Source organism: Tasmannia lanceolata, unplaced genomic scaffold, assembly GCF_043159265.1.
Source record: "Tasmannia lanceolata isolate RefF3 unplaced genomic scaffold, GAP_Taslan_0.1 ptg000015l, whole genome shotgun sequence".
NCBI lineage: Eukaryota > Viridiplantae > Streptophyta > Magnoliopsida > Canellales > Winteraceae > Tasmannia > Tasmannia lanceolata.
In genome coordinates, this window is record NW_027518692.1 from 57,998,460 (window position 1) to 58,021,651 (window position 23,192).

Consider the following 23,192-nt stretch of genomic DNA (forward strand, 5'->3'; position numbering starts at 1 on the left):
GAGAGGAGCTTCTCGAGTTTCCATATGGTGTAAGCCTGTTTATTAGTTCATTATTGTGTAAGCCCGTATGGTCCCTAGCAAATTTCTTTCAAAAAAATACTGGACTCTACTGGCCTAAACTATAAAAATCTCCTTAAACCAAAATGGGGAGAGTCTATAACTTTATACGGTGTGAGCTTGTATCGTCTAATATTTTTCAAAAAATACTGCACGGCTTGCAACATATGATAATCGAAACCGTCCATTTGATGGGCCTTAACGTAAATAGGTTGTTCCCAAAAAATCAAATCCATAGGATGATCCTATCCATCCGATCTATAGAGAACTTGCTTATTATGGAAACCTCAATAGATAGGAGGGTTAGAATCATCCTATGGAAATGAATTTTGGGCCACAACCTATTTGTCAAATGAATACAGTACTTTTTTGAAAAATAATGGACCATACGGGCTTACACCATATAAAATCTCCCAATATCGTTACATAAAATGCAACCGCAAAACAGTGATTTATTGTAAGCCATTTCCAGTCCCAGCCTATTAAAGCAGTGGGTGGTGCGCACCAGGTCAACCTCCATCATTCCAACGACCTCTCTGCCCTTTTTCCTGCTTATTTGAAACACTCCATTTTCACATTTCTACAATGCTTTCTCCATCTCATGTCCAAACCATACAGCTCAAACCCCTCACTTTCTCTACTGCCTCTTCCCTCTCTTTGATTCGCTCATCTCCGAGCTCTGCTCTATCTATCTTTCGCGACTTTTCGATCTGCTGCTTGAACATATCTACTTGAAGAAGATTGAACTCGATTCCCTCAATCAAATGGAAAGCGTTTTGTTGGCATTCAATGAACAGATTGATCATTTTGTGGAGGTCGGAAATAAGGCCGCGGACGCTGCCGGAGACGTGATCCGGAAGTATTTTCGCAAGCATTTGGAGATTCTAGACAAGGAGGATTTGAGTAAGTTGTTTAATTCAAATGATTAGCTTCTTTTATTTTATTTTCATACTACAAATGGTTAAGACCATTTTTACATTTCATTTCTACCGCAATTCTCCCCACTCTCAAGATTCTTCTATCTTCCCTCTCCTAACCCTAACCGATCCGAAGTTAGGGTTCGACATTTGTTTGTTTAAATATTTAGAAGGAATTACTAATTCCTTCTTCAAAGTACAAGACATGATGTGAGGCAGCATTTAGGTAAATATTAGGAGCCGAATACCTAATCTAATTAAATCTGGGACTTTGAAGTTTGAAAGCATAACCCATTACTATTGCACTTCACAATCCCACCACGTGGCATCCTTTCATTGGTTTTCATCATTCTAAGTGTCATGCCCACATTGTCTTTCTTTTGTTACTCTATTTCAAAAAGTACTAAATTCCTTAGGCCTTTTTCATTTTTTGTATTATTACTTGATAGTGCTTCCTAGCTTACCACTTGCACTTGCTTTTTGTCTTTTAGGTAAGCTAGATTCCTCTCACCCCTTACATGAAACTCCACTACTTTGGTGTAGTTGCTTGATAAGATATAGAAAGTGCCGAGGAGAATAGACATATGAGACTTTATGACGTGAGAGTGTTATATCTTTTCACACTTCCTTTTTATTATCTTAGGCCAGGATTCGCAACCATGGAATATTCATGGCCCCAACTACGTGAGTAGGGCCGAGAAGGAGGGGGAGACTTGAGTTGGACGGAGTAGGGATGCCATAAAAAATTCCTAAATACTAATGAAAAGAAAATACCTATTTAGAATTGGTTTTTTGTTTTCTTGATTTTCAGAAGCCTTTTATTCTCCCTCACTCCCACCCTCTCGTATCTTCCCGTCTCCGACCTATCTGTCACAATTGGCCCGACAAATATTTCATGGAATATTTTTTCATTGTGTCCATACATGTTTTCTTTGTATATATATCTAAATTTTTTTTTACATATAATCTTAGGCCCTATTCCTTTTAGATTGTGACAACCGATTGTGAGCCCCAAACTTATTCTTGGACTCAATGTTTTTAAGGTGGCCATACATGGTTTCTTTGGATACCTCTAAAAATTGTTTACATATATAATCTTAGGCACGGCTGATTCTCGTTTCGGGTGCAAGAGGAAGCGAGTTCGATTCTCACAACACCTAATGTCACCACTTTTATCATTCAAAAAAAGAAGAAAGTCTTAGGCCCTTTCTTTTCTATTGTGACAACTGATTGTGAGCCTCAAACCTATTCTTGGACTCAAAAGCGTTAAAGTTGCCCACTTAAAGTTGCCCACTTTTCACGTTATAAGGGGAGCAGGAGGGTTGAAAATATATCTCCCATGCATTTAACTCAAGCTATTCTTTAACAAGCTTGGAGTTGGATTCTTTTTGTACAACCTATGAAACGAGTTGACTCGTCCGAGATCCTAGTGGAGGGCACCAATGTACAAAAATGCCCTTCATATTTTTTTTCATTCATTTATGTTTTTTCATGAGGGTTTGTTTTGTAAATTAAAAATCATTCTAAAAATGACAAATAACATATTATTTTCCTTCTTTTCTTAGAATCTATGACAATTCTCCTCACTCAGGTTTCTCCTCGCTTTCCTCCCCAAACCCTATGCCTTAACAGACTACAACATGAGTAGGACCTAGGATAATCCAATGTTTTAAATGAACCTTGACCAGATTGTAATATCCAAATATAATCTGAAAAGAATCCGACTATTAAATCCCTGTTCTTTTTAGACTATGACAACCAATTCTGAGCCCTAACCAATTATTTGAGGCAAAATTAAATGTAATTCTGAGTCCAATAATCAGTTTGAGGATTGTAAGCCTCAATCGAACAGGGCTAACCGATTATGGACTGAAAATAACTTTTAAATTTGAGTCCAATAATCGGTTTAGACTCACAATTGATTGTCATAATCTTAAACGAAGAAGGCCTAAACTAACATTACCTCTCCAAATGGATTTATGGCAAAAACATAGTTGAATCCGATCATCCGAAGTGGATCCGTTGACACCCCCAGACGGTCACTGGATCCTCCATTGTGAAAAACCAACAATTATTTGATTAATTGTAGGAATATGAACGGTTCTGATCACATGACTGGATTGGTTAAAATGTAAGGGCATATCAGTCATTTTATGGATGCCAAATAAGTATGATGCCATTTCCATTCGGGAGATGATAAATTCGCAACCCTTGTGTAACAGCGGAGCGAATCATCGTACAGGGGGTGCGAATTTATCATCTCTCTTTTCCATTCCCAGCCTATTAAATCAAGGGATGCACGGGTGCGCCCCACATCAAACTCCCTCCTTCTCACACCTCTCACGCGCTCTCACTCTTTTTCCCCTTTCCCGCCTATTTAAAACCCTTCATTTTTTTCCCCATTTCTACAATGTTTTCTCCGTCTCATCTCCAAACCCTAGAACTCAAATCCCTCCCATTCTCTACCACTCCTTCCCTCTTTTTGATTCGTTCCTCTCCCTGCAACTTTCAATTTTCCGCGGATTCTCAAAACTCTGCTCTATCTTTCTCGATTTTTCAGTCTGGAAATCGCGGCAAAAGTAGATCTGCTTGGAAAAGGCTTAATTCGATTCATTCGAATCAAATGGAAAGTGACTTAGTAGGATTCAATGAACAGATTGATCAGTTTGTCGAGGTCGGAAATAAGGTCGCGGATGCTGCTGGAGAAGTAATCCGCAAGTATTTCCGCAAGCATTTAGAGATTCTCGACAAGGAAGATTTGAGTAAGTATTCAAATTCAAAGGATTCGCTTCTCTTATTTTATTTTTTATGTTTTTGTTTGGTCGTGGTTAACTCAAATTCTTGACGAGATCATGAGAAGTTGCAGGATTAGGGTTTAGGGTTATTTTTACCTTGTCGATTAGTGGTGTAAGTAGTCAATAGAGAGGAGACACACATTGGATTTACTAGGAACTTATCTTGTAGAATAGTGATAAGTAGTTTTTGGCTGGTAGAGTAGTGGTATGTGGTGTCATTACCAATATAGTGAGGCGGAGGCCCGAGCTGCACATCAAGAGATTAAGAGTTTGAACAATGAGTGCATGGATAGAGTGGTGGTGGTGGTGGAGGGAGACTCACTTAATGTTATCCGATGGGTTTGAGGCTCCACTGTGCTTTCTTGGAGATTTTTGCGCAGTTTTTCAATGAAATCGTTAATCGCGTGGCCGGATCTTTGATTATCTTTAATCATGTTAGAAGTTCCGCCAATAGTGCGGCGTACAGCCTTGCAAAGGTGGGGATTGATAAGGAAGGGCTTTAGATGTTTGATTTCCTCCCCCACTAGATTTGTGTCTAGCTTTCTGTTGTCCTTGTTTGCTTTTTCTTTGTTTCCTTTATGTTGCCTTTGTTTTCTTCTTGGGGTTGATCAGCTCGGTCCACAGACTTGCAAAATCCCTTTTATATTGCATGGATTTACATGCATGCTTAGCTAGTTTAGTGCACACCCACCCACACACCAATGACCAATGCAGTCAAGTGTAAATTAGTCCGCCCCCCCCCCCAAGTGTAAATTCCTGGCTCCGGCCCTGTCGGTCCTCCCTTTCATTTGGAACGAAAGATTAGAGATCATCATTCCCAAGAAAACCAAGTAAATTCTGCCTTTTGTGGCTTTTGGCATGAATTTCATAGGGAGGAGACAAGGGTGACACATCATCAGATGTGCAATGATTATCCAGGAGACATCCCTGATAGTCTCCTGGGATGTCAATGCTAAATTGGCAACCGAACAAGGGTTTTGCTGACATGGCTACCCAAATGCCAAGCAAACCCTGTAAGCTATCCAGGCTTTATTGCAACCAATGACATCCCAAAGTGTTGGGTAGTAGAATTTTCATATTTAGGGCTCATGTGGTGCATAATCCTGTTCTGAATCCCATTCTTCTATAATGTCTTTGTGGGAGGTAAATATTTTTATGATTCTTCACTGAAACTCTTTGCAGGCCCTGTAACCATTGCTGATCGAGCTGCAGAAGAATCTATGGTTTCTATCATATTAGAGAATTTCCCCTCTCATGCAATGTAAGAGGTTTTTGGTGTATAAAAAAACTGTTTCAGCACTTTATCATTCGCTGAAGAATCATTAGGTTGATTCTTTTGTGAGTTACGTACCTGATGTAGTTTTACTGGAACTCAAAAAAAAATTCTGTTGCAGTTATGGAGAAGAAAATGGTTGGAGGTGTAGAGAGAAATCTGCTGATTACGTTTGGGTTTTAGATCCGATAGATGGGACAAAGAGCTTCATTACAGGTCTTTCTTTTCTGTTACAGATCACTTTTTCTTTATTGTGGGTGATAAGGAATTCAATATGTAATTCCATAAGTTTTCTTAATTGCAGGGAAGCCTTTGTTTGGCACTCTAATTGCACTTCTATACAAGGGAAAACCGGTACGGTTCTTCATCAGTACTTTGGTTTATTCATGCATGACTGGATCAGTTTTGTGTGCTTGTATATTTAGGAGAAACTGTGAGATGCATTAGAAGCTTGAAAAATGAGAACTGATTATTACCTAGGTCATAGATCTGTATGAAATTAAATTAAACTGAACATGGGAATTTATAGATTATTTACCGTGTTTATGATTTTGGAGATGATAAAAAGTGATAGGTATATTTATTTTAAGTGAGTTTTCATTTTTCGAGTTGCGACCACATCATTATTTGAGAATATGATAAATTAGAAGACACCTTTATTTCCTCTAACTGACAATCTCAGTTAACAACCATACCAAATCACAGCAGTGCGGGTGTGGAGCATCAGTCCATGGAGCTTGCTGGGAGGAATGCCATGTTCTGCATTTTCATCAATATTATGTTATCATGCAGTCTTTAGCTTTTATACACAAAAGCACAATACACAATTTGTTAGTGGTTCCAACTTCAAGTGCCTATTAGTGGAAAAATCCTATTCATCAAAAAATGGTTAGCATTAGAAGTGAACTGTGGTTTTGTGCTTGATCATGGGACTTCCACCCTATTTAGCAGCCACAAAGTTGATGGCTGAAATGGTTGGCTTCAGTTGAGTGCATGTGTGTGCGCCCGCATCCCACTGAATCCATGTCACCTAACCCCATTTATACACAGAAAAGCACAATAAACATTGTGGTAGTGGTTCCAACTTCAGGTTCCTATTAGTGGAAAAATCCTATTCATCAAAAAATTGTTAGCATTAGAAGTGAGCTGTGGTTTTGTGCTTGATGATGTGACTTCCACCATATTTAGCAGCCACAATGTTGATGGCTCGAATTGTTGGCTTCAGTGGAGTGCATGTATGTGTGTGCCTGTGTCCCACTGAATCCACGTCACCCAAGTACCCAACCCCATTTAAAACGGAACTGAAAAATGCAAAATTAAAGGAGTTACAAAGGAACTGAGTGACATGGAACCAATGAGGCACCCTTTAGCTTATTATTTCTCTATGTATATCTGGAAATGATATCCACACACTCCCTTGCTTTTGTTAATGGCACCTCAATTTGTACACACTTTCTGATTACATGTTTATAGTTTTTTGGTAACTATGAGTCTTTAGCAATGAATTTGAAAAGTGGAAACATAAAGATAGGAGCACCATCATTGAAATAAGGAAGCGTGTGTAAGCCACATTTTGATTCCAAAAATACTTCCTCAACTTTATTTTTTGTTAGAGCGGTTGAAAGGGAAGTATGTTGGTAAGCTTCAGAGGGGAGCAGTATTGCTTTTTGAACAAAGGTAGCATCCTCTTAATACTTTCATTTTAGGCCTTAGCCACTGTTTTTTTTCATGGTAACCATCAAGATTGCAACACAAACTTCTTGGAGTATGATTTATTAGTTAATCTATGATGTGCATACAGCCTAAGTTGACATATATTACGGTAACTGTGGAAGAGCATTAGATTTTAACTGTTGCGCCTTCCCCTATTTATGTTATCTACATTTTTCTAGGCTGTCTCTTATCTCTATTTTATCGTTATAAGGTCATGATCACTTCAATTTAGATTATTTGCTGATTGGCTCATTTTATAATGTTGCAATATATTATCATTTATTCATGTGAACAAATAAATCTCCTGAGCCTTCCATCGCCAGTATTTTAGCCATTTGCTTTTTTGTATCTAACTCTATAACTGAACCTATCTGATAGTATCATTATTGTTTTCATAGTTCAAGATTCTTGAAATTGAATTACAGAATTACTGATGCTATATATCCTTTCAAACCAGGTTACCTATTAAATATTTTCTTTATAAAGCTGCTAATTATGCCCTTTTCAGATTGTCGGCATTATTGACCAGCCTGTATTAAGAGAACGATGGATTGGGATGAGTGGGAGAAGAACCACATTAAATGGAGAAGAAGTTTCCTCACGTTCCTGTAGCAAACTCTCCCAAGCCTATTTGTATGCTTTTTTGGTCTTCACATTGATTCTTACAAAGATTTGAAAATCAAGAAATCAAAACACATGATATGTTTTTGCTTTGCTTTTGTTATACCACGTCAAGTTTTCTCATGAACTCTCACATCTGACAAAGCCCAGGATATGAGATATATTATGGGCATTAAAGTTCTTGTGTGTCAGACATGGTCATATACTTTTAAAAGATTTTTTAGTGACATGCCACATCTTTCTATAGGGATCCATTGTTGAATGAAGAAGAAGCATCTACATCTTTTTCAATCTTTAGTATGCATAGGTATTTTACCCTTAACTACATATAAGGCTTTTGATTATTGCTAGTTCTTTAAGGAGGCCTTTGGTTGTCAAATTGTGGAACCTGCGTCCATAAATTTAAACCAATCTGTTTGACCAAATATCACGCTGTTCAGAAAATTCTCCATATCGTAGTAGAGTTTGGCCTTTGGTTTTTTTTTTTTAAAGAATAATGATATGTAACCGAGCAAGGGACTGCCAACTGTGGAACCGAACAAATAGCCTATTCCCAAGTTAGCAATCTTGCTCCTTGTTTTTTTGGCTTTTTAGCCCTTGAAATGACAAAATTACCCCTGCCATGCCATATGGCATGTTGGGATTTGTTTGGTTCCACTCCCGGTACCACTCTCGGTCTCCGTAGCAGCACTCTTTTTTTAATGGTAACAAATTTATTAATAATGTAATAAATAACAGCAGAAAATTATCAGGCAGAGGTTGCACAAAAAAAATTCTTAAAATTGTGCTATTATTTGAGGACAATATTTCTTCCCTTGGATTTCCTTTACTAGCATAAAGGGCATAATTTTAAAATAGATTAATTTTTTAATTGTGAATATGTTTTTAAGCATGCAACTATGCAAGCATTGCCAATTCTTGAGAACAGGCCAATTGGGGACAACATTGGCCTGTTCTCATCACGCAGCCTTGATGTTGTTGAGTTCATCTGATGGTATTTTGTAGTCATTTATTTTCCCTCTCTTTGAAAGTTTTTTGTATGTAAGTATTTGTTACTTTATGTTTTCTCAGGTATACTACAAGCCCACATCTATTCAGTGGAGATGCGGAAGAGGCATTTGCTCGTGTTCGAAACAAGGTTGGTAGAGCATTCTATTTTTGGGAAAATTGCGTATGTAGGACACCCATATGACATGTGTACCTGACAGCCAGACTCAACTAGAGGACATGACATATATATCTATTTATATAGTACTTTATTCTTCTTTATACATTATTTCTATAGTAATGATGCATTTACCTGTATGAATCAATATTACAATAGTCTTTCAATATTGTCAAATAACTTCATGGATGTGTTTGGTGGTGCCTAACTTTGTCTTCATGTGTTCTATCGCAAGGTGAAAGTACCACTGTATGGATGCGATTGTTATGCCTATGCACTGCTGGCTTCTGGGCATGTTGATCTTGTTATTGAATCTGGCCTTAAGGTGAGATTTTATTTTCCTGTCTGCTCAGATTCACCTTTTAAACTTAGTATCTGATAACTCGGAGGAGTAACTTTCAAGTCAACTCAGATTCAAAACCTCGTCATGTAGGACCTGGGTTTCATGTTCTGCCACGTTTCTGTAGAAGTCTATCAACTTAATCTGCTTTTCTTAGTAAATCATGTCCCTATGATCTTATTGGTCCTTTTTTTCTTTTCAGCCGTACGATTTCCTTTCACTGGTACCAGTAATAGAGGGTGCAGGGGGATTGATAACTGATTGGAAAGGGGAAAAACTTTTTTGGGAAGCATCTTCGGATTCGCATGCGCCAAGTAAGGTTACTTCTCTGTTTCTCAAAGGAAGTCTTTCTTTATGGGGACTACTTTCTCCAATTGCTATTAGTTATATTCTACTTTATGTTGAAATAAAAAATAGATGGCGCATGCAATGAAGGTTTTATAAATTTTCACTCATTTTGGTGTTTGCTATAGTACACAAAAGATTTTCTTTCGGAGTTGAAACAATCAAACTACAAGGTCATATTTCCTGCTCACGGGTGTATATTTATAGATCAAATCTATGGGGTCGAGCTGGATGCTCTATTTCACGTGGCTTTGTGCCTAAGCTTGAGGCCACAGAATGTATCGGAGGTTATGATACAGCCCCATCGCCCCAAAAATATTAAAGAGGAGAGAGAGAACTAATGGATCCATATCAGGGATGGGGAGCCCGCTCCTGGCCTCGGGCTTAGGTAGTCCTGCTGCATGTGGTCACTAAGAGAGAGAATAGATAGCTAGCATGTTGGGGAGGAAATAGAAAGAGGTGTGGTAGGAAAGGGGAGAAAGAGATAGAGAGGAAGGGAATGAGAAAAATGGAATAGAAAGGGAGTGAGGAGTGGAAGTGAGATAGGGAAGAGAGGAAGGAAGTCGAGAGTGATAGGGAGAGAAGGGGTGGATTTCAAGAGATAGGAAAGGGGGCCATTGAGCGGATGACTCTCAAATAGATGTGTCTTATGTTTTGACGAGGGTAGAAAGGAGAATTGTAGTCGCTGGAAGGGTACATCTTGTCCCATTCCTTATTGTAACCAGTTCTTATGAATAAAATTTCTTTGCCATTTCTCAAAAACGGAAGGGAGAAGAGGGGGCAGCTTATCTTTGCCATGAGGAGGGAAGTGAGTGGAAGTTGTAGTGGGAGAAAGGGAGGCGTGGATAAGTCAATAGAAAGAGGGGGGGAGGGGAACTCTTTGAAAAATGTTAGGATTTAGGTAAAGGTTTTAGCCAATAGGAAATAAGAATAGGTAGGTCAGAGCTAAAATGCTCTAGTGTCACTTAAGAGCATGCATTTAAATTTCGGCGAATTCGGACTTCGGTCAAGTCTGAAACCGAAATTAGTCAAAATTTTGGAAATTTCGAAAAAAATGCCCTTTTTTCTTTACGGCTCTGTTCACTTCTTTTCCCCGGAAAGGAAAGGAAAGGATTTCGTTTTCCTCCTTTCCAGGTGACATGGCAGAAGGAAAAGGAATCCAGGGAAACTGTCAAGGAAAATGTTTCGTTTTCCTTGGAAAGCCTCTTTCCGATATATTTAATGGGAAACCAAATCTCGAGTAACAGGCAAAAAGTCAATTTCCACGTCATTTTCAGCTTTTAAATAAGAAATTCCACGTCTGATAATATTTTTCCCCTGGAAAAGAAGTGAACACAGAAATTCTGTCTTGTCAGGGGAAAAAAAAAGGCTGTTTTCCACCAGGGAAAAGAAGTGAACAGAGCCTACATAAATTCTGCCGAAATTTCGGCCAAAAAAATCGAAATTTTGTGACTTTCTACCGAATTTCGGTTTCGGCCAGGACCGAATTTGACCGAAATCGAAATTTAAAACCATGCTTAAGAGGACAATAGGTCATGGGAACAAAAAGTCATGGTGGGTGATTAGGGAGATGTGGACATCTTGGCTAAATAAATGTCTCTAAATCAAAGTAAATCGGACAAAAAACTAATAACACCACAAAAAATGGCTAAATCTATGACTAATGTGGCTAGATCACATCAGAAATCCATTTAACTATTATTTACAAATAAGGACCAATATTGTAGTCCAATTTTAAAAAATTAGTGCTTGCTTCCAAATTCAATGCTCAGATTATTTTTATACCGAGATTTGTCCTCCAGTTTTGGGTTTATGAATCCTTCAGTCTCCAACCAAATATTAAGAACCTTTTTAAATAGATACACGGAAATTGAATACGCAAAAGGCTATTGGATGTATGAAGCTGATTTTTGTTTTCCAGGTTTCAATGTGGCAGCAGCAGGAGATGCGGTGCTCCACCAACAGGCATTGGATTTACTACAGTGGCATTAACGTGTCCTTTTCCATTGATTTGTATAATCGAATTTTCCAGGTGTGTTTGCGGAATGCAAGATCTGATAAGGTGGAAATTTATGTAACTCCTGTTTCTCAAGGAACTCGTAATGCATTGAAAACCTTTTGTAATGCAAATAAGAACACTAACCAAGCCCTAAAGTTGATAGAACTCGTTAGACTAAGCCCGGTCTCGTATCAGGTTGAGTCCCACCTAGTCCCATACCTAGGCAGGGCCCCACTTAGGGCTGTAATATCCCTATAAATGATTGAAATTAGTCTCAACGTTTGGTTATAGGAGAATGATTTGGCAGAGTGCGAGTTTGTTGTAATACAATGAGGTGTGCCACGTAAGACTTAGTGGGTGTTACTTTTGAATGATCTGAACCGTTCAATTGATAGGCTTCACTTTGGATTTTCTAGGGCTAAAAAATCATGTATATCGTCCAACCTTGTCATCCAATACTGCATCTTTTCTCGTCAAACTTGGACGGTCAAAAAGTACATTTATAAGAAAATTACTTACAATGAGGTTTTGGACGAAAATTACTTACAATGAGGTTTTGGACGAAAATTATGTTTAATTTTGATCTAGTGATCGGTTTAAGTCCTCACCATGGGTTGTCACAATCTAAAACGAACAGGGCACAAGAATGTTAAAATAAACTAAAAGCACGGGGTGTGGAAATATCAATTACCTAGTTTGATATTTTCACACCCGATGTTCGATATTTCCACACCCCCTGTTTTCTCTTTATTTTTGCGTAGCCATAAAAATATAATGTTAATTTTTCAATAGTAAAAAAATTTAAAATTATAATTTTTTTTTTTTTTTCAATTCCATAGTTTGAGATGGTCCGATTAGGGGGGCCTTGTAGCCGGGTTTTTGCAAGTGTATAAATATTTCATAAGCAATTCCCGGGTCACTTTCGCAAGAGAGAAAAAGTTAATGTTATGAATTAAATGAATAAGACAAAATCTGCTAAAATGTGAGCCTGTGTGGTTGTTCCCTGCAAATTGCCTAGCAAATCCCACAGGGGTGAATCTAATCTTTCCATCATCATTGAGCAATGTACTTTGCAATCAAAGCCACTAGATTTTTCTGACATAAAGTACTTCAGCTCCCTTTTAGCCATTGATACACTGACGTTGGTGTCCTGGTGATCAAAAGGGGCGTAAATATCACTTCCCTTGTTCTAAATGGGCCCAATTTCATCCAACTATCTCTCACAGACTTGAGGTAAGTGGGTCCCACTCTCATAACATCTATGTACTTCTGGTGATGAAATATTATAACTACCTGTCACAAGGTTTAACAGAAAGGGTCAGTTTCTAAGCTTTAAGACGAATGACATGACACTATAAATTGCAGAGGAGTTGGTTGGAATTAAATTCTCAACGCTCCAGTAGGTGCACCTAGACCTGGCAAAAGGGTGGGTCGGGCCGGGGCCGGGTCAATCTGCGGGTGATGCGGGTGCAGGTCCACGGGTCGGGTGAGGAAATGACCCATATATTTTTGCGGGTCAGAATTTAGGTGACCCACGCGGCCCGCAGGTGGGCCGGGTCAACCCCAAATATGGGGATTGTAATAATTATCCTAATTTGACTGTTTTTTCCGGTAATTGTCATAACTTTCTATATTCTATTGGTATCTTTAGTAACTTTACAACTTTATAACCATTTCTAGGTAATTTTTCATTTAAAACTTTATAACTTTAGCTACTTTGTTTGTTTGTGTAATGATTACCTTTTTTTGTTTGCTTGTGGCATCTTTGCACCCTCCATGCCGAGAAGTTGCCAATTGAGAGGTTTGGCAGCAAATTGTTATAAAATAAAAAATAGAAGGAAATGTTTCTTATGAGCGCACTCTCACTTTATTAAAAGTATGGTATGGCCCACACCATAGGATGATCCAAACCGTCCATTAGATGGGCCACAGCCTAAATAAGTTATGCTCCAAAAATCATTTTCATAGGATGATCCTAACCCTCCAATCTGAATGTTAGAGGGTTGATCCTAACCCTCTATAGATCGGAGGGTTAGAATCAACCAATGGAAATAATTTTGGGGCATAACCTATTTAGGCTCTGGCCCATCTAATGGACGATTTGGATAATCCAATGGTGTGGGCCATACCGTACTTTTTATAAAGTGAGGAGTTCCCTCGTAAAAAACAGTAGTGCTGATAACATTCTCAAAATTTTTTTTAAAAATACGGTAAAAATGCGGGTGCCAGCGGGTTGACCCGACCCGACCCGTGTTTTTGCGGGTTGGGTCACCTGCAGGTTAGATTTTGATGGGTCACTAAAACTTAGACCCGTGCGGGCAAATTTGCGGGTGGGTCGGGTCGACCCGCGGGCACGGGTCTCTTTTGCCAGGTCTAGGTGCACCTAGCAGCTGAAGTACTCGTCTTCATCCACCAGATCTCCACCGTCCATAACTTTCATCTAGTGGCCATCATCCATGGCCCTAAAATCTCATCGATGAGAAGATGCTAAGGTTGAGTACTTGAAATCTTTTCCAAACCCTAAACCCTGTGCCCCAATATCTAAACCCTAAATCCTTAACTATGGGAAATGGCGTTCACCAAATCTGACCCGTTCTACCTATTTCTCTAAATCTTTAATTCCATATGGCTAAAACTGCTATTTTATCCGGAAGATTTTATTCCACCGGTTTTTTTTTCCTAGTTATCACAGAAAATGAGAAGAGTTGAAGAACACAATCAGGGTGGAGCTAGGAATTTTCTCCAAGGGGGGCAAAAAACAGTTGTTATAAATAATATAAAAAAATAATATATAGTAAAAAGTTAAATTCACACAAATTTCAATTCAAATTACTTTCAATGTAAAAAAAAAATTATATCTTTTTGCCTATAGAAAATTTGCTCAATTTTATTCGGCCATTTGTCATGTTTTGATGTATTATAGTTATGAAGATCAGATTTGCTAATTATTAGGTCAGACGAATGCTCCTAGCACATATTTATGAGGTTGTTTGAAGGGTATTAAGAAAAGGGCAGTGATAAATTCACCTCCTTCTTGGATGAATTCATCCAGTATTTTTCAAAATGGACTGTACAGCCAACACCAAAGGATGATCCAAACCGTCCATTTGATGGGCCCCAAAAATCATTTCCATAGGATGATTCTAACCCTCTGGTCTAAAGAGGGACTCACATTATGGAAACTTAAATAGATCGGACGGTTGGGATCATCCTATGGAAATGATTTTTGGGGCACAACCTATTTACGCCGTGGCCCGTCAAATGGACGGTTTGGATCATCCTTTGGTGTGGGGTTGTGGGTTGTACAGTCAATTTTGAAAAATATGGGGTGAATTCATCCTGGAATGGGGTGAATTTATCATCGCCCTTAAGAAAATCGCATGTATTTCTCCAATTAACACGTATATCTATTCTAAGTACAATGTACTAATTTTTCTTAATAGATTATAACTAAATAATGGGCCCACTACATACATGGGTTTGGGTGGAGATAGTGGCCACACATGATGAAAACATGGCATGAAATAATGGGGCCCATCCAAACTATGCATAAGGTGGAAAAATATTCCACAATAGGAAAAATTCCAAAACTGAGGCCAATAATCAGTTTTAGACTCGAATCAAATTTCAAAATTTGTTAGGTATCTATTTAGGATGGTACCAAGACCATGTGGCCACGGGATGATGTTTTGACAAGATCAATGGTCATGATTTCATGTACAACTCTATCCCTCTTTAAACCCTTTTTTTTCTACCGTTGATTATAATAAGGGAAATGTTATTAGCACTACTGTATTTTGATGATCGCACTGCTTACTTTATAAACAGTGACTTTAGAGGGCAATTTTGTAGTCACTGTTATAAAATAATGGCAATTTGTAAATTACAAGAAAGTTAAAGGAGATCTGTCTTTATCCTAACTTTGCCGCACACCCTTCTCTTATGCGCCTAACTTTTCGTCCCACAAAACCTCCCTAAAATAGGGAGGCAATCCTATATATGTAGCTGCTCCCTGTCTTTTTTTTTTTTTTTCTTAATTAATTGTCCATTCGCGGCCCACATGGGTTTCCCCACTTAAATTGGGTTTCCCTGTCTTATATTTTTTTAGGGTTTTGCTAACGAGTGGCACTCGTTAAGGAGCATTAAAAGCTCTATTTTTTACTCGTTTTTAGATGGCAGCCCCTCTTATACCACGTTTCATTAAATCCCTGCTACTTTTGTCAACATTAAGAAAAGATTGAAGCTTTAGAGGGGTGTCTATATCAAAAATAGCTTTCTATTATTAGCATAGTTAAATAGTAAGAATAGTTACTTTGATATCGACACTCCTCAAAAGCCTCTCTTTTCTTACCCTACCTATTAAAGAGAGGAGTGCCCATATCAAAACAAAAGTGGGTCTCCCCATTTATATAGCTGGATCATATTCTACGGGAGTTTTCTACCGGAGTCAAAGGTGAGCCCAGGGACGGAGCCAGGGGGCCCCTCTTTTCCCATGTAGAAAAAATATTAAATCTAAATGATTTTATATTTAAATTGGCTAATTTGAATTGAAATTTGTGCAAATTTAATTTTTTTACTATATAATAATTTTTTAATTATTGTATAGCATGTATTTTTTGCCCCCGCTTGGGCAAATTCCTGGCTCCGTGCAGACAGTTTACCCAATTATATTTGGTGATTTTCATGTTTTGATGTATCCTAATTAAGATTAGTTTTGTGAATAATCTGATGAAATCTATGCTTTTGGAACATGTTTTCTAATCGTACCCTCTTTAAGTCTATCCCCACAAACACTCCATGAAATAATTTTTTCTTGGTTGCAAAAAATAGCCTAAATGATTCTTCCACCACCTTTCCCAGCCTTTTACCCATTTTTCTTATGGGTTTTGCTAACAAGTGCCAGGCACTCGTTAAGGTGCATTGGGAAAGGAATTTTACACATGTTTTGATAAAAATGACTCAAAACCTTTGTAAAATTCTCAAATAATGTGATAAATAATTCGAAGGTACACCCCCACACCATAGGATGATCCAAACCATGCATTTGATGGGCCATAATGTAAATAGGTTGTGCCCAAAAAATCATTAGCATAGGATGATTCTAACCCTCCGATCTAAAGGGGGACTGAAAATATGGAAACTTCTATAGATCGAACGGTTGATATCATCCTATGGCAATATCTTTGGGGCACGATCTATTTACGTTGTGGCCCATCAATGGACGGTTTGAATCATCCTATGGTGTAGGCTGTACCGTCCATTTTGAAAATTAGGAGGTGAATTCATACATAAAAGGGGGTGAATTTATCACCGCCCAATAAAAACTTTGTTTTGGCAAAACATGCGGGTAACCCGCGGGTTGACCCGACCCACCCGCATTGGGTATGGGTCACCTGGTTGCTGACCTGTAGGAATGCGGGTCATTTTGACCGGCAACCCGCGTGACCCGCGGGTCGACCCGACCCACCCGTTTGCCAGGTCTATTGGGACCAAAAGCCCTCCCACTAAGCCGCTAACTTTTCATTCAAGAAAAAGGGAACAAAAATTCGGCTTCCTAAATTGGACCTATCCAAACCCTAAATGCAAAAAAAAAATTCGACAAAAAATGAGGGGGGGGAGGGGGGGCAAGTGCCCCCCCTCGACCCTCTTGGCTCCGTCCCTAGGCTCACCTTTGACTCCGGTAGAAAACTCACGTAGAATATGATCCAGCTATATATATGGGAGACCCACTTATGTTTTGATATGGGCACTCCTCTCTTTAATAGGTAGGCCGTAGGGGTAAGAAAAGAGAGGCTTTTGAGGAGTGTCGATATCAAAGCAACTATTCTTACTATTTAACTGTGCTAATAATAGAAAGCTGTTTTTGATATAGACACCCCTCTAAAGCTTCAATATTTTCTTGATGTGGCAAAAGTAGCAGGCATTTAATGAAACGTGGGAAAAGAGGGGCTGCCCTCTAAAAATGAGAAAAGGGTTTTGTTAACGGGCGGGGCACTCGCTCGTTAAGGTGCATTGGGAACATGTTTTTACTCACGGTACGAGAAATTTGCTAGGAGAATGTTTTGAGATTTTCATAACAGTTTTAAGATTTTTTGGATGGAAATAAATGAGAGAGCGATTTGTGTAGGAATTACAATCCTTGATTAGAGTTGTGTAGGAATTACAATGCTGGATTATATATGGGTAAAACCTGGATTTTTTAAGATCAAACCTGGATTAAAAAGTTCAGGCTTTAGCTTATAAAATCCGGGTCGTAAAATAATGGATTATAAGATCCATGTATCCAAACGGTACTCGTTTGAGGAAAAAGCCAATATTTTCTACTCATTTTTTAATCCTCTTGTTGCACAACGATTCATGTTATAGCTAACCGATATGCCATAATGCCCTGGACTAATGGAACATGCTAGGCTAAGCCCTTTAAACCACTCCCACACCAAGTTGTGTTCTACCCCAGTTCAAAACCAAGGCATGCCCCCACATAGGACCGTGGCATTCCCCCATTCTCCTGCATCCGCCCTGCGCACCATCTTGTGGCTCTCACTCTCATTTTTTCTAGGTAGCTCTTTCCACTAGACACCATTGCTACGGTGGCCCACTTTGTGGGAACTTCACTCTTAAGGGCTTTCAATCTAACTGATGGACTGCGTTGGGCTGCCCTTTAAACCTGTCCCACACCAATCTGGGTCCCATACCTAGGCAATCTCCCAATTAGGACGGTAAAGATTTGGTTTCTCCAAATTGAAGATTGGAAGGCCTGCTTGTGATGTGAGATTGAAGTTCACTATTTTTATAGTAACCCTTGTATTCCTCAAATTTTGAGTAAAAACTTGAGAAAGACATTGTATGGAAGATGATTTTTTGGCCTCCTGTAGGATAATACACCCCCCTTAACATGAGTTGACATAAAAAAAGTGTTAAAAGTCTGCCCAAAATTCACGTTGAAAGAGGGGTGTATTATCCTACAGGGAGCGAAAAAATCATCTCCCCATTGTATTACCTATTTTAATTGGTAGAAGTTTATGTCAGATTTGTCCCATGGTTTTTCCCTCTTCATTAGAGGGTTTTCCATGTAAATCTTTGGTGTTCTAATGTGATTGGTTTCTTGTAGTTTAATTAATCGTCTCACTTAGAGAGTTAGACTTGCTTTAATATTACTATTGGGGAATTGCTAGCGTCCATCGCAAAAGGCATTTCGCTGCTTGTCTGTCGCATGTCATACCAGCCACCTCAAAAATGAAGACAACAGCTTTTGTATCGACTCACGGAGGTGGGTGGTCTGACATGCGATAGACTAGCCGCGAAATGCCTTCTGCGATGGACCCTAGCAAATCCCTTGATTCACATGTGTACTTGCTCTGGGAGGTACATTGGTTTTTTCTCGAGAAAAAACAACACATTATATTATATTCAATGGGAAATGATATCAGCGCTGCAATAAAAAAAATGCATAGATTGGAAGGTTAGTATCATCGATCCTATGAACAAAATACACTATCTCATAAAAATGACAAAATACACTATCTCATGAAAATGACAAAAATAAACTTATATGATATAAAATAATAAAATATTTCAATCTCATGGAAAATGGGTTGAGGTACTTTGGGTATTATCTATTGTGACATAGGGGAATTCTTGTTATTTTCTCGTAATAGAAATGAAATTGTAGGAAAAAGTCCTCTAATAATAAATGTGTTTTGAGGATAAGAGTGTGGGTACATGAGAAAAGGTGCTTTAAATGCTCCTTAACGAGTGCCTCGTTAGCAAAACCCTAGTGAGATTTTTGGATTGTGACATGTCACATCACATGCAATAATTTATCTGGGAAAGTGAGTTTTCCAGGTCATGGCTAAGGAAATCGAAAAAATTCCCTGTTTTCTAAGAAAATTGCAACCCTACTAGACCTTGGATTTCTCTATAAAAAAATCCATAATTTTTTTGGTCCATCCAAACGGGTAGGCATACAACTTAGGCTGCAAAGTTAATAAAACAAATGATGTATGCATGCATTCAAAATAGTGAAAGGAGACTCTTTTTTTTGGCTTTACTGTTTAAACTTTTTTTTGTTTTTTTGTTTTTTTGCTGGCTAAACTGTTTAAACTTTAAAGAAAGAGAAACTGAAGAAATTTCAAAATCTCAGAACACCCAGAAGAACCACTCCCCTCTTTATTATTATTTTTATTTTATTTTTGTCCAGGCAAAGAACCGTCTTTAACAAGAAAGGAGTAGGAATATCTGCAAGAAAGATTCCTTTTGACCTAACCCACCTAAATTTAGCACAGACAATTTAATATCAATTAAAGTGATTAAGCTAGAACCTTCAGTTTTGAGAGTACCCATTAGTTATATCCATCAAATTTCAGATTTCTCAACTCAGAAGTTTCTAGAGAAGTTGCTTATTTCCTTTTTATTTCTTGATTTTCAAATTAACTTGAAGCTGAAAGTTTCTAATTTTGAAACTGGGTTTTGTGAAGAAGTCAGTTTCTCTTTTTCTAGATTTTCCTTTGGTTTTGACTGAAAAAGAGAGCATATTTTTATGGGAATACTTTTGAATTATAGATAGATTCAGCTTAAAAAATTTAACCCAAATTCAGTCAAAACAGTTTGAAATTAATCTGTTGTAGCCCATGGAATTCTCAGCGTTCATTCCAAAATCATGACTTAATCTTTTAAGACTTGTATTTTATTGCATAGAATTCCTACTAGAAGAGTTAAAATTTCTAGTATTTTATTAAGTTTAGAGAAGATATTGGGTTAATTAGAGCATAAACTTTATAAGAGGAATATGGAGGATTATATTTTGAAATGGGTTGTTTTTGGAGTTCTTTGCTGGACAACAGTCTTCATGTTAGTTAGGAGCACATTTCCAAAGCGCTCTTTCGATTTCTGCAACCGTATAGTATCAGTAATCCATGCATCATTGGCTGTTTCTTTAGCTACTCTTTCTGTACAAGATTGGAGCTGCCTTGTTTGTCCTTTGGCTTCTAAGTCTTCTCCTTGGCAGGTATTTCACTTACCCATTTCTTGTTATATTTTATTTCTGATAATATGGTTTCTCCTGTTTTATACACTTTAGATTTCCATAGTTTTAGAAGGAGTTGATAAACAAAAGGCAGTAAAAGAGTAGCCCCTGTGTCTGTCAATCTTTTCTGAATACTCACTGGGACAGTATGTCTAGAAATCTACTCTGAATATTGAGAACATGCCTTCAAAAATATAAGGCTGTTAATATTAGGCTACTGATGTCTGTACTTTGCACCACTATGTTTTGATAATTGCACTAAGTCATATCGTCTTTTATTATTTAAACAGCTGTAAAAGGTTATTACAGTTCCCAAAAAGCTCTCAGAAGCCCATTAAAAAGGAAAAGGCAAGCTTAGTTTGTGCAATTATTAAAACATCGGAAGGGGCTGTTCTTATAGAAAAATCTGCCTGTTCATTCGGTTACATCTCTCACCCTGCTACTGTATCAAGATCAGTTTTCTTATTGGAAGAAACCCAATATCTCAGTCCTTTCCTTCATCCTAATCATTAGAATCATTTTATTTCATATATGTAAATCATCAAATACCTCTATACTGTTCAATTTTCACAAATTGTTTAGAAGCCTCTTTTATTTTTCATGATTTTCGACTATATTTTGAAGTTTGCTTTCCATGAATTGCAGATGAAGACATTGGCAGTGAGCATATCCTATCTCATTTACGATTTGATATGTTGCCTCTTTGACAAGCATATCAGTCTTGATAACTCAGTTCATCATATGGTCAGCATCGTTGGTATTGGCGCGGGCCTTGCATATGAACATGTAAGTTCATTTTTACATACAGTAGACCATAGTTGTCTGGACGGAATTTCCGATAAATTCGTTCTTGGAATGAAATTGTAACAGTTTTCTAAGCAAAAATAACCTTGAAAAGGGTGTTCTGGAGATTCTATTCAGAACACCCTATTCCATATAGAGCAGACCGTAAACATAGTGTGTGACTTACAGTCACACCATTTTCTTTCATATTTTGATCAATTTTGTTAGATTTTTCAAGAGAAATGAAAAGCCTTTGAGGCATTTCACCCTCATAAATTGAATGGGAGGGTTAAAATCCACCAAAAACCTCTCTTTTGGTCTCATTTAGGGTTTTATTTTGTTTTTCAGAACCTTAAAACTGAGGTTGAGAACAACCCTTGTTTTTTTGTTTTTTTTATTGCTTTCAAAATTTTCTTCTACCACACTACTCCAAACCTTGGAGCATCCTTCCTGAAACAGAACACTAGAGCATTCCAGTCCAGGAAAAAACAAGGAACGGCCGCCTCTGGAACATAATTCAAAACTAGGCACTAGACCTTAGAAATGACTTACTGGTATTTTATTCTACATTTCTACTTGAATTGCTAATAAAATACTGAAAATACAGTGTTGTGGAGGTACTAAAAATTGGCTGACTCACATTGTAATGTGCCTGACTCACATTGTAATTACTTGTTGGTGTAGTGTGGAACAGAGATGGTTGCATCATTGTGGATAACAGAGATCTCTAGCCCTTTCTTGCACTTGAGAGAGCTTCTCAAAGAACTTGGTTACAGGGACACTGACCTAAATTTGGCAGCTGATGTAAGTTTGGATTAAATGGCATTCTACTACATCATGATTCAATAACAAAGTATAAGCCTTCACTGAATTTCCCCACTTGTGTTGGATCATAATCACTTGACTATACTTATTTTGGGTTTTTACAGATCTCATTTGCAGTCATCTTCACACTGGCAAGGATGGTCGGTGGACCATATCTTGTGTATGTGACTTTGATGGCAGACAACCCTCTACTTATAAAGGTAATAAGTACATAAATAATTGGTTTCTAACAGTTGAAAGATGAAATGGTTGTGGTATTAGCACTTTCCAGGAAAATGTTGAATTGGTTTCTCGACTGAATATGCTTTTTGGTGGTATTTTTCAGGCAATGGCAATGGGATTGCAGTTGGTGAGTGCTTTTTGGTTCTATAAGATTGCTAGGATGGTGAGATACAAACTAGCTAAGAGGAGGACACCCAGCAAAGCAGACTAAGCCTACCACCAGTTTACAGCTGAACTGCTATCAAAACTAGGGCCTTCTGAATGTAGTGAGCCTATTCATTGTAAAGATTGGAAGAAGACTTGAAAGATTGTCAAAAGTTTTTCAGTGGTCAAATATTATTAAATTGAATTGGAATCCATGGAGTTATTCTTAATCATTTAGACTGGTAATTGCAATTAATCTTGATGTGAAAAGTCTCATGAGCACATAGGGTATTTATAAGGCATCATCCTGCACTTAGGGGCTCTCTACTAATGCTGACTCCTAACCTAAATACCAAAAGTTTCTTTGTAAATAGGTAAAAGAGGTACTATAGCTCTGCTAAATTACATCATTCACAAGAGGTGTAGAAACCCTATTAATAGGAATTAAAGGTAAGAAGAGGTTTTTCTCAACGATTTGTTGGAAACTCCAAAAGCTAGCACACCTACACTATTTCCAAGAAGCTCCACCTCCACCTCCACCTCCATTAAAGGTTATTAGTTACTTAGTACTGTTTTCTTCTTCCCACAAGTTAATACTGGATCAATAGTTTACAAAAAAAACATTGAAAATGTGTGTAATTTGTGACAAGTTGATTTGGTGGGCCACCATGGGTAACCCACATGGTCCTATTTACATGTGGAACGGAGATCCCATCCACGAGGTTAAGGCCTATGTAAATCAATGCTTAAGGTTCCTTTGGCAGAACCTTAAAAGGAAAATAACACAGGCAATGTAAAAATCCAACATCTTAGTAATAATCACCTCCGCTTAAGGACACATCCCAAAATAATAACCATCTTTCAGGAGGTTGTTCCACCTCTGTCGTCACCCCAAATCAACCTTTCACTTTTTTGTGAAGAGCTGAGATTAATCTCACTAAAAAAAAAATGTTCCTGAGGCCTTCACA

At 38.0% G+C, this 23,192-nt stretch overlaps 2 protein-coding genes across 6 annotated transcripts; both read left to right on the forward strand.

Annotated features, from left to right (window-relative positions):
• Positions 1-506: 506 nt before the first annotated feature.
• IMPL2 (inositol monophosphatase family protein) lies at positions 507-11,596 on the forward strand. 4 transcript variants are annotated; one of them, XM_077397427.1, is made up of 10 exons: positions 507-960; positions 4,952-5,030; positions 5,164-5,258; positions 5,347-5,396; positions 7,264-7,388; positions 7,624-7,683; positions 8,448-8,514; positions 8,777-8,866; positions 9,084-9,195; positions 11,148-11,596. In XM_077397427.1, exons 1-10 carry the CDS (start codon positions 822-824, stop codon positions 11,216-11,218), a joined length of 888 nt encoding a protein of 295 aa, XP_077253542.1. In that variant the 5' UTR covers positions 507-821; the 3' UTR covers positions 11,219-11,596. The 4 variants fall into 4 exon arrangements, with proteins under 4 accessions (XP_077253542.1, XP_077253543.1, XP_077253540.1 ...); XM_077397425.1 differs by lacking the exon at positions 507-960 and adding an exon at positions 3,223-3,736; XM_077397428.1 differs by lacking the exon at positions 7,624-7,683 and having other exon boundaries at positions 513-960.
• Positions 11,597-19,549: 7,953 nt separating this feature from the next.
• LOC143846237 (uncharacterized) lies at positions 19,550-22,457 on the forward strand. Of its 2 annotated transcripts, none has more exons than XM_077354664.1 (5): positions 19,550-20,232; positions 20,896-21,036; positions 21,718-21,837; positions 21,963-22,058; positions 22,184-22,457. In XM_077354664.1, exons 1-5 carry the CDS (start codon positions 20,014-20,016, stop codon positions 22,289-22,291), a joined length of 684 nt encoding a protein of 227 aa, XP_077210779.1. In that variant the 5' UTR covers positions 19,550-20,013; the 3' UTR covers positions 22,292-22,457. The 2 variants fall into 2 exon arrangements, with proteins under 2 accessions (XP_077210779.1, XP_077210780.1); XM_077354665.1 differs by lacking the exon at positions 19,550-20,232 and adding an exon at positions 20,279-20,783.
• The last annotated feature ends 735 nt before the right edge of the window (positions 22,458-23,192 follow it).

Coding starts and splice junctions, on each gene's coding strand:
- IMPL2 (XM_077397425.1), top strand. CDS start 3,385: ATGTTTTCTCCGTCTCATCTCCAAACCCTAGAACTCAAATCCCTCCCA. Junction 5,031..5,163: donor AATTTCCCCTCTCATGCAAT/GTAAGAGGTTTT, acceptor ATTCTGTTGCAG/TTATGGAGAAGAAAATGGTT. Junction 5,259..5,346: donor GACAAAGAGCTTCATTACAG/GTCTTTCTTTTC, acceptor TCTTAATTGCAG/GGAAGCCTTTGTTTGGCACT.
- LOC143846237 (XM_077354664.1), top strand. CDS start 20,014: ATGGAGGATTATATTTTGAAATGGGTTGTTTTTGGAGTTCTTTGCTGG. Junction 20,233..20,895: donor CTAAGTCTTCTCCTTGGCAG/GTATTTCACTTA, acceptor CATGAATTGCAG/ATGAAGACATTGGCAGTGAG. Junction 21,838..21,962: donor ACCTAAATTTGGCAGCTGAT/GTAAGTTTGGAT, acceptor GGGTTTTTACAG/ATCTCATTTGCAGTCATCTT.